This window comes from Melospiza georgiana, chromosome 22, assembly GCF_028018845.1.
Source record: "Melospiza georgiana isolate bMelGeo1 chromosome 22, bMelGeo1.pri, whole genome shotgun sequence".
NCBI lineage: Eukaryota > Metazoa > Chordata > Aves > Passeriformes > Passerellidae > Melospiza > Melospiza georgiana.
In genome coordinates, this window is record NC_080451.1 from 8,340,751 (window position 1) to 8,351,867 (window position 11,117).

The 11,117-nt window shown below is 50.1% G+C and overlaps 1 protein-coding gene across 1 annotated transcript in view; it reads left to right on the forward strand.

Moving 5' to 3' along the window:
• The window catches only part of MEGF6 (multiple EGF like domains 6), a 91,757-nt gene extending 81,185 nt beyond the window's left edge, over window positions 1-10,572 (forward strand). The window contains exons 25-36 of the mRNA XM_058039354.1: window positions 618-746; window positions 1,403-1,531; window positions 2,377-2,505; window positions 3,990-4,121; window positions 4,559-4,687; window positions 5,609-5,737; window positions 6,504-6,632; window positions 6,796-6,924; window positions 7,516-7,644; window positions 7,745-7,873; window positions 8,923-9,054; window positions 9,566-10,572. Coding sequence (XP_057895337.1) covers window positions 618-746; window positions 1,403-1,531; window positions 2,377-2,505; window positions 3,990-4,121; window positions 4,559-4,687; window positions 5,609-5,737; window positions 6,504-6,632; window positions 6,796-6,924; window positions 7,516-7,644; window positions 7,745-7,873; window positions 8,923-9,054; window positions 9,566-9,636 — 1,496 coding nt within the window. The 3' untranslated portion in view covers window positions 9,637-10,572. The remainder of the gene's footprint in view (window positions 1-617; window positions 747-1,402; window positions 1,532-2,376; window positions 2,506-3,989; window positions 4,122-4,558; window positions 4,688-5,608; window positions 5,738-6,503; window positions 6,633-6,795; window positions 6,925-7,515; window positions 7,645-7,744; window positions 7,874-8,922; window positions 9,055-9,565) is intronic.
• The last annotated feature ends 545 nt before the right edge of the window (window positions 10,573-11,117 follow it).

Below are 11,117 nucleotides of genomic sequence, written 5' to 3' on the forward strand. Positions count from 1 at the left end.
AATGTTACAGCAGTGAGTTCTGCAGTCTTTCACTAACAAGGCACAAAATGTCCAGCTATCTCTTGTTGCAAGGTCTTTTAAGGCTAAACTATCCAATTAAGAAATTATACCTAAATTATTTTCACTTTTAACCCAATAACCGATCACTCAGAGTCCGCAATGCGGACTTTTCTGTCCAGTTACAAAATACCACCCAAACCCATTAAGAAGAAGGTAAAGAAGGTGGTAAAGAAGGAGGACCAGTCTCTGCCCTAAAACCTCCATCTTGCTTTATATATATCACTATATTCTAAAACCCTAAACTCTAAGTTTCCCACCCTGTGATATTACACACTTCTATTCAAACTTCACACCTGTAATCCCAGTTCTATCAATTTTGGAAGCTTCTCCACTGCCTCAGGTCAAATGCAGTGTTCTCCTGGGAGTCTGTCAGTACAGAAAGTCTATAATTCTCAGCATTTTAGAGCATCTCAGAGCTCCACCAGTTTTGCTGTGGAGGTTGGAGGTGACGTGCGAGGGGTTGGGGCGCTCGGTCCTTGTTGCGGGTGTGGGGAGCTGGGAAGGTGGGATCTGGGAGGGTGGGAACCAGGGCAGTGTCTCACCCTGTCCCCTGCCAGCCTGTGCCCAGGGCCAGCATGGCCTGGAGTGCCAGCAGAGCTGTGAGTGCCAGCACGGGGGGCTCTGTGACCGCCGCACCGGGCACTGCCTGTGCCAGCCCGGCTGGACCGGTGACAAGTGTGACACAGGTGAGTGGGGCTGATCTGGGCACTGTGGTGCTGCACAGGGAGGGTCTGGGGGCTCAAGCAAAGACAGAAAATTCAGGTTCCAGCCAGCAGGGAGGTAGCAGTGCTGTGGTTTTGGCTGTGCCCCTGTTTTGCTGTGCCCTTCCTCCTCCCATCGAATCATGGAGGGGTTTGGGTGGGAAGGGACCTTAAAGATCATCCAGTTCCACCCTACCTTGTTCCTGTCATCTGAGGGCTGTCCTGAAAGTGCTGGTGCACGCCCAGAGCAGCTTCCTCCTCCTCCTACTATATTCTAAAACCCCAAACTCTAAGTCACCTCGCTGGGTCCTGCCACATCCTCAGGGACAGTGTTCCCTCTCAGCATTGTCACATGGAGTCCCAGAACCCCACACAGCCTCAGCAGCACGGGGCACCAGGCAGTCTAAAGCACTTCTGTAATTTCCTCCAATATAAATTAATGAAGAAACCCACCCAAAAGATATAAATTCTGTTGTTTTTTTAAAAAGAACCAAGCTAGGGTCCTGTCAGCTCCCCATGGTTGTATTTCAACCTGCCTGTGTGTGCACAAGAGAAAGACCCAGTCAGCTGTGGAACCACTGGGAAAAAGCCCCCAAAAGTCACTTTTTTTGTGCAACTCTGCTGTGTTCCCATCCCTGAAGCTTGTCCGGAGGGGCTGTTTGGGGCACGCTGTGAGCAGCTCTGTGACTGTGGGGACAACGTCTCGTGCCACCACGTCACCGGTGCCTGTGACTGCCCCCGGGGCTGGAGGGGCCGGCGCTGTGAGAAAGGTGAGGAGCACCCCTGGGTGAGGGAAACACAGGGAAACATCAGCTGTTCTAGAGCCTGGGAAGAGGAAAACTTTGTTTTTCATGAGAATTACAAGTTGTGGCAAAATATTTTGAGGCTGTGACACAAGATGCTGCTGGGCTGGTTCGCACTGGAGCAGGAGCCCCTCAGAGGAGGCTCTGATGGCTTCCAGGCATTAGCAACAACTTAAATCCAGGCAGAATGTCCATTTTCAGCTCCTTTTTTCCTCTGTTGAGGTCAGATTGAAGGCACTTGAGACAGTGGTTCGTATTCAGACTCAGGTGTTTACTATTTATCAATGTTAACTCACAGCAGTGAGTTCTGCAGTTCTTCACTAGCAAGGCAAAAAATGGCCAACTATCTCTTGTTAGAAGGTCTTTTAAAGCTAAACTATTCAATTAAGAAATGACACCTCAATTATTTTCACTTTTAAGCCAATAACCAATCACTCAGTGTCTGCAATATGGACTTTTCTGTCCAGTTACAAAATACCACCCAAACCCATGGAGAGGAAGGAAGAAGGTGAAGAAGAGAAGAAGGAAGAGGGTGAAAAAGGAGGAGCAGCCTCCACCCTAAAACCCCCATCTTTCTCCACATTTATTACCATATTCTAAAACCCCAAACTCTAAGTTTTCCACCATGTAATATCACACAATTCTAACCAACTCCACACCCTCAATCCCAGTGCTATCAATCAATTTTCGAATCTTTCTCCACGGCCTCAGGTCAAACGCAGTTTTCTCTTGGGGGGTCAGCACAGAAAGCCTCAAACTCTCCAGAACTCTACCAGCAGCAGGCTCACATCCCACTGTTTGTTTTCCCACAGCCTGCCTGCCAGGTTTCTTTGGGAAGGACTGTGCCAGTCGCTGTGGCTGTCCCCTGGGAGTGCCCTGCCACCACGTCACCGGCCAGTGCGGCTGCCCGCCAGGACTGACCGGCTCTGGATGTGAAAAACGTACGGAGATGGGAACGGTCCTGCTGCAGGCCCTGGGAACGGGGTGGGCCAAGCCATTCCCGCAGAAAATAGAAGGGGGAAAAGAAAGATAAATGTTGGGGGAGATGAAACAGGGAAGCCTTGTAAATGTGGTTGCTTGGCAAAAGATTTTGAGAATATTGAAGCTATAAGTGAGATTGAAATGAAAGCAAGCTTTGAGATACCTCAGTTACTGAACAACTGGAAAACTATGGTGTAGTCAGCTGAAGGTAATCCCCTTTTGATGAAACAACACCCTCTGCTTGCAGACAGGTCCAAGGGTCAGAGCAGACCCTACCAGCTTAGCGGAAGAAGTCCAAAGAGGAGTTTTTAGGGTTTAAAATGTAACAGAGTATAGTAATGTAGTGATTCTTATAAGCTATATAGAAATGCTATAAAATTTGTATATTGTACTAGATTAGTTAGTAGAAATCAGAACATCCAACACAGAAGATTTATTGTATTATAATGAGAACCTCGCTCTCTTAGTCTTAGCTCTTGCCTTTTACGCTCTTACCCCTTTTTACTCTCTTATGCTTTTGCTCTCTTACCCTTTTACGCTCTTTCCCTCTCATCCTTTCTGCCCCTCTCTTCTCTCAGGCCTGCTCTGAGCTGTGCCTGGCATCTCCCAGCAGGGCCCTGCACCCAGGCCCTTTGCAATAAACCCCAAGTTCCAAGTCCAGAAGAAGATTGATTGTATTGTAACGGGAACCTCGCCCTCTGATCCTCTCTTTTACTCTCTCATTCTCTCTTTACCACACTCTTGCCTTCTTGCTCTTTACTTCTTCCTCTTCAGGGCCTGCTCTGAGCTGTGCCTGGCAGCTCCCAGCAGGGCCCTGCACCCAGGTCCTTTGCAATAAACCCCAAATTCCACGACCTAACTTCAAAAATCTCTCATCTCCATCCATCCCAACCGTGCCACCCCCGAGTCTCTTACAGATAAACGAGGAAAAGCAGCCCTAGAGCAGAGCTGTGCCAAGGAGCAGCTCCCAGGCTGGCACCAAGTGCATGCCTGTGGAATGTTAGCAGGGCAGAGGGAGCCAAGTGGGAAAGCAGAGCTGGGTGTTTAGCCAGAGGATTAGCAATAAATGACTGTTAAAATGAGCCCCTGTGGGTAGGAGCAAGTCTGGAAGAGGCAGAGGTGTGTGAGCATGTTCTTTACGTAGAGGACAGTGGTGAATTTGCTATGTCTGCGTGTGGAGCCTGCAGAAATGCGAGGGCAGGAAGGGCTGGCACAGCAAAAGGCATTTAATGCCTTTAAGTACTTGCCTTTCCTTTCAATCCAAGTATTTCCTGGAGTGAATGACCCCTTTGCATGAGAGTCCCGTTGCTTTTTGGGTGGCGGAGAATTTTACTGCCATAAAAGGCTCTCCAAATCCCGGCTTAAAATAAAATGTTTTAAAATAAGCCTTGCAGAGAGGGGTGGGATGGCCCCTGAGTCACCTTGGTGCCCTGTCTCCTCACAGCCTGCCTGCCTGGGACCTTTGGGGAGGGCTGTGCTCAGATCTGCCAGTGCTCCGGAGCCACCCAGGAATGTCACCCTGTCACCGGGGCCTGTGTCTGTCCCCCTGGCTTCCACGGTCCTGCCTGCCAGCTGGGTGAGTCCTGCTCTGCATCCCCTGTGCTGGCTGTGCCACCCTGAGATCCCAGTGCCACGAGGGATATGTGTGTGTGTGAGTGAGTGAGTTCTGGGCACTTTGGAGCAGGCACAGACAGAACTCTCCTGGGTGAAACATCCATGCACATCCACCTGGTGGATATCCCTGGGCTATCTGGACTTTCTCCTTGTGTTTGTTTTCCCCTTCCCCGGGCTGGTATGGGGACCACTCTGCTCCCCTTTGCTGGCTGTGCCATCCTGAGATCCCAGTGCCATGAGGGACGCATGTATGAGAGTTCAGGGTGCTTTGGGGCTGGCACAGACAGAAAACTCTGCCTCCTCCTGGGTGAAACATCCATCCACATCCACCTGGTGGGTTTCCCCAGGCTGTCTGGACCTTCTCCCTGTGTTTGTAACCTCTGTTTGTTGTCCCCTCAGAGTGCTCTCCGGGCTGGTACGGCCGGGACTGCGCGCGGCGGTGCCGGTGCAGGAACGGGGGACGCTGTGACAGTGCCACGGGGATGTGCCACTGCCCCGCGGGATTCATCGGGGCTGACTGCGCCATCGGTGAGCTCTGCCCCAGCCACGGGGGCTGGCAAAGCAGGGGAGCCTCCTCGGGGGGGGATGAGGGGTGGGAAAGGCAGATCTGGCCTGCAGAAAGGCTGCTGACCCTACAGGGATGAGGAGCAGAACAAGGACTGACCCCTGGGAAAAGCTCCCTGTGTGCTTTGTCAGCAGTGCCTTGCCCTGTGTCCCCACCTGCCTGCAGGTGACAATTGTGACGGTGTTCACAGGGGTCTGAGGATGAGGGAAGAGATGAGGATCTGACTCCATGTTTCAGAAGGCTTGATTTATTATTTTATGATATATATTATATTAAAACTATACCAAAAGAATAGAAGAAAGGATTTCAGGAGAAGTCTAGCTAAGAATAAAAAAGAAGGAATGAGAGTCCGAGCCAGCTGACTGTGATTGGCCATTAATTAGAAACAAGCACATGAGACCAATCACAGCTCCACCTGTTGCATTCCACGGCAGCAGATAATCACTGTTTACATTTTGTTCCTGAGGCTTCTCAGCTTCTCAGGAGGAAAAATCCTAAGAAAAGGATTTTTCATAAAAGATGTTTATGACAGACAGTTTACTGTCTGCCTTAGCCATGGAAAATGTTTTTCTGCTCTGTTTATTTTATGATAAAGTGATCTCTCCTGACACATGATGCTGTATCGCTATACAGCCACGGCTGGGCAGGGCTTGGAGCAGCCTGGCTTAGTGAGAGGTGTCCCCATGGAAAAGGGTTTGAAAACAGATGATCTTTAAGCTCTCTTCCAACCCAAACCATTCCATAATCCCATGGCACAGCAGGGCAGGGCTGGAGACCCCTTCTGCCTCCCATCACTGAGCTCCAGTGCTGTGCAGAACTTTCCCTGTCCCACCTCCCACCTGCCCAGCCCTGCTTTGGCCTGATTGAGTTTTTCCTCCCTCCAGGATGCCCCGCTGGCCGCTACGGGCAGGACTGTGCGGGGCTGTGTCCCTGTGGGGCCGGTGTCCCCTGTCACCCTGTCACTGGGGACTGCGTGTGCCCTCCAGGCAGAGCTGGCCCCACGTGTGAGCAAGGCAAGTGTTGTCCATCAGGGCTGTCAGGCTGGGAAAGATCCTGGGCAGGAAATTATTTCCTTGCCCTGAGATCCCTGCTCATGCTCCCTGTGCCTGTGGTGGTGTTTGCAGGGGTCCCAGGATGAGGGAAGAGATGAGAATCTTTACTCCGTGTTTCAGAAGGCTGATTTATGATATATATTTTATATAATATAAAATATAATATTATATATATATATATTATATATTAAATAGATATTTTAGTTAGTATTTCTATTTTAATTTATTTATATTTAATACTCTGCTTGTTTGATTTGTCGGTGATTTGGTAATAATGTACGGATGCAAGCTTGCGTCATAGAGGGAGGACCCTGGTTAATCATTCTAGCATTAATTCTCCTATTATATTTTATATATATACATATATTATATTTTATAATTTTATGATATATATTATATTAAAATAAAATATAATATATATTAAAAGAATAGAATAAAGGATTTAATCAGAAGGCTAGCAAAGAATAGAAAGGAATGGAATGATAAAAAAATCTTGTGACTGACCAGAGAGTCCGAGCCAGCTGACTGTGATCGGCCATTAATTAAAATCAACCACATGAGACCAATCACAGATCCACCTATTGCATTGCACAGCAGCAGATAATTATTGCTTACGTTTCATTTCTGAGGCCTCTCAGCTTCTCAGGGGAAAAAGATCCTAATGAAAGGATTTTCCATAAAACACGTCTGTGACACTGTGCCCACCGCTGCTCCTCTGGCCCTGCAGGCTGTGAGAAGAACCGCTACGGGCCGGGCTGCCAGCAGCGCTGCTCCTGCCACAACGGGGGGCTCTGCCACCCTGCCGATGGCTCCTGCTCCTGTGCCCCGGGGTGGACGGGAAAATCTTGTGAATCAGGTAACCCTGGCCCCAATCCTATAAGTTCCACAATCAGATCCTGTCTGATTACATCCTGTGTCCACTTTCTGTCAGCACACCTGTGGCAGCCCTGCCTTAGCCCAGCCCTCTGGAGCTCAGTTGTGGGGATGCTGAGCAGCTCTGCCTCTCCCTCTGCCCACAGAATGCCCTCCAGGAAGCTTCGGTGCCTCCTGCCAGCTGCGCTGCCCCTGCCTGCACAACGCCACCTGCCACCCAGCCACGGGCACCTGCCGCTGTCCCCACGGCCACTACGGGCCCCTCTGCGAGCACAGTGAGTGCTGGGTGCTGGGCACTGAGCAAACCCCGTGGGGCTAAATGTGGGGCTTGGAGGGCTGGGCACAATTCGGGCACAATTTGGGCACAAATCAGGCACAATTTGGGCACAATTCAGGCACGAGTCAGGTACAAGTCGGGCACAATTTGGGCACTAGTCAGGAACAAGTCAGGTGCACATCAGGCACAAGTCAGGCACAAGCCGGGCACAAGTTGGGCCCTAGTCAGGCACAATTTGTGCACAAGTTTGGCACAAGTCGGGCACAAGCTGGGCACAAGTTGGGCACAATTCGGGCACAAGCTGGGCAAAAGTCAGGCACAAGCTGGACACAATTTGGGCACAAGTTTGGCACAAGTCAGGCACAAGTCGGGCAAAAGTCAGGCACAATTTGGGCACAATTTGGGCACAATTTGGTCACAAGCTGGGCACAATTTGAGCACAATCCGGGCACAAGTTGGGCACAAGCTGGGCACAATTCAGGCACAATTTGGGCACAAGTCGGGCTCTGTGCTCCTCCCTGCTGGGCTGTCCGAGGCTCTGCTGCAGATTTCCACTCACCCCCTCTCTAATGAGCTTCTCCCGTCGCAGGCTGTCCCCCAGGGTTCCACGGAGAGGGCTGCCAGCAGCGCTGTGACTGCGAGCATGGCGCAGGATGTGACCCCGTCACCGGGCGCTGCCGCTGTCCCCCGGGGCTGCGGGGCGAGCGCTGTCACACAGGTACCTCCATCCTCCTCCTCGCCCTTCCTGAGGGCATCCCAAGGGCCAGACACACAGGGCAGGGGCTGGATCCTGTGGCTGGATTCTGTGTCTCACACAGGCTGCAAGGAAGGGACGTACGGAGAGGGGTGCCAGCATCTCTGTGACTGCCCCAGCGATGTCCCCTGTGACCCGGTGAGCGGGCGCTGCCTGTGCCCGCCGGGCAGAACCGGCCCCAGCTGTGCTGCAGGTGAGCTGAGCCCAGCTGGGCAGGGGAGGAAGGGGCTGTGTGATGGGGGGTTTGCTCCCAGGGAGCTGGGAGAGGCTTTTTTCTGGTGTGTGTCACCTCACAGGGCGAGAGGGGCAGTGGCATATTGCATTTGGGGGGTTCCCAGATGAAGGGAGGAGTGATGAATCTGTCTCCATGTTCTCAGATTTTTTTTTTATTATTATTTTATTATATTATATATTTTATTTTATTTTTTATTTTTCTATTTTGCTTTTCTATTTCAATTATTTTATGTTTATTTTATTTTAATCCATTATTTTATATTATAGCTTTATTATATCTTTAATATATCAATTTTAAATCTTTAATTTTAATTTGTTATTTTAAAAATTTTATTTTCATTTTTAAAAATATAATATAATATAATGTAATATAATATAATATAATATAATATAATATAATATAATATAATATAATATAATATAATATAATATAATATAATATAATATAATATAATATAATATAATATAATATAATATAATATGAAATTTACATTATATAATAAGAAATCTATATTATAATATATAGTTTAAAATTATGTTATATAGTAAGAAAATTATGTTATGTTATGTTATGTTATGTTATGTTATGTTATGTTATGTTATGTTATATGGATACTTACAGAAGGCTAAAAAGATAATAATGAAAACTCATGACTCCTTCCAGAGCTGTGATACAGCTTGGCACTGATTGGTCATTAAGTCAAAACAATTCACATGAAACCAATGAAACAACCACCTGTTGGATAAACAATCTCCAAACCCCCATTCTAAAACCCCCAAAAATCTATTTTTTCACCCTGTGACAAACTAACTATTATTCTACTTAGACTTTCGTGGCTTGCAGATCCTCATCTAAGGTTGGTAATTGCTTTTTCCATGGGTCACAATCAAAGTCACAGGTGTCTTGGGGTCTGTGCCAGGGTCTCTCTCTGGCAGGGGTTTGGGCAGTCCAGGACAGAGGGATGTCCTGAATTCCCGCACGCCTGAGCAGCTCTGTTCCCTCTGCAGAGTGCCAGCCCACCCAGTTCGGCCCCGAGTGCAGCCTGGCATGCCAGTGTGCCCCCAGCAGCTCCTACTGCAACGCCAGGAACGGGCAGTGCCAGTGCCTGCACGGCCACACGGGACCCACCTGCCGCGAAGGTGAGGCCTGGGAGGGGACAATGGGGCACAAAACCCGAGGGGAGGCTGTGCCTGGGCTCAGGGCTGGGTTTGGGAGCAGTAAATCAGCTCAGTCCAGGCACTGAGGGCAGCACCTGCCTCTTGCCAAGCCCCTCAGCTGCTCTGACCTGTCTGTTGTCACTGCAGCCACCAGGGAGGGTTGTGAGGTCTCAAATTGAAGGTGTTTAGCAGGCTGGCCATAAATGTGCTCCTGGAACAGCCAGGGCACAAATCCCATTCTGATCATGAGCGGGGATGTTGATTCCATGCACCAACCACAGTGAAACCTCGACCCTCCTCATCCCTGCCCAACCCGGTGGGCTCAGAGTGACCCCCGTGGGTGCTGGACGTGGGGCAGGAGGGTCTGACTGGGACCGGTGCTCCCAGTGGGGAGGGGAATGGGGAGGGATTGTGCCCCCAGGCCTGGCAGCACTGGGGAGGGTCAGCAGGGCTGCCCACAGCAAGGACTGACCTGTCCTGTCTTGTTTTCCAGCCTTGCAGTCCCTGCCACCCACCAGGCCACCAGCACCAGCCCTGGAGGGGCTCCAGCCAGCAGAGGAGTAGGTCCTGCTGTGGCAGCACTGCCTTGGTTTCGCCAAGCAGCCGCCTGAAGAAGCCAATGACCTGTAACGAACTCAGTTTTGAGCCACACGAGCAGCCCTCATCTCCTGGCAGCCCCAGCTGCTGCTTTTGGGGCGTCTGAGTGAGGCTGAAGCTCCCAGTATAACCAGTTCACTGTGCCAGCGCGGGCTGGCCCCGAGGACACGTGTGCCCTGCCCATGGCCAGAGACCAGGTGACCAGGGCAGGAGGGATCAATTCTGCTCAGGGGACAGTGGACTTTGACAGCTTGTGACACATTGCTGGCCAGCCTTCAACTTCTGGGTGCTGGGCTTGGGGAGGGGGCTGAAATCGTGGTCCAAATCAGGTATTTATACATCAATATTTATGGGAAGCTGCACCACAGTGTTGTCAGGACTGATGGTCAGCTCTCCTGAGACTGGGCCTCCTGTGGATGCACCACCTCACTTGAATTATTTTCTTTTTAATTTGAATTTTCCATGGTGTTTTACTGTAAGTGACAATTTGCCAAGGGAAATCACACAGGGCTCCAGAACTGGTGCCTGCTGACAGAACAGGCTGTGCTGGACAAGCTTGTCAGGGGCCTGGAGCCTGTTCTTCATGCCAGGAGTTTGCCAGCCCATGGTGCTGCCTGTGTCACTTACTCCAAGAAGAAGGAAGCCTAAATCGAGTGTGGAAGTCAGAGATTCTGCATGAAATGGAGACAAAGAGCTGGCTCATCTTGTCAAGGCAAATACCAGCTGGAATGGCCTCTCCCAGCCCTGAATCCTGAGTTATTTTGCCATGCCAGTTGCAGTCAGGAGCTGGGCATGTGCAGCAGTGGGGAATGTCACCAGTCCAGTGTCACCACATCACCCTGGCCAGGGCCCAGGGCCCCCTTTGTCTGTTTGCACAAAGCTCCTGGGCAGGGGAAGCCACTGCCAGAAGAACCCCAGCTCTGCAAAGGAGAGGGACAGCCCCATCCCATCCCATCCCTATCCCTATCCCTACCCCATCCCATCCCATCCCATCCCATCCCATTATCCCATCCCATCCCATTATCCCATCCCATTATCCCATCCTATCCCCATCCCCATCCCATCCCATCCCGTCCCATTATCCCATCCCATCCCATCCCATCCCATTATCCCATCCCTATCCCTATCCCATCCCATCCCATCCCATCCCATCCCATCCCATCCCATCCCCACAGGCTGCAGCACAGCCCTGCCCAGGCACTTGGCCTTTAAATTATTCCCACAGGGGCCAACATGAAAATAATAAAAGAATTCTTTCTTCTCCTGATGGAAGTTATTTTAATCTGTATAGAACTCGTCATTTTGGGCTAATTCCTTTCTTCTTTTATTTCTTCCTTAACAGTATTTGTTTTTTACATTAGCTCTCATTCTTGGGAAGAAATCATGTTAATATGAGTATGTAGTGAAGGACCAAAATGGTGCTGCTGAGGTTGGATGTGGGATGAGCA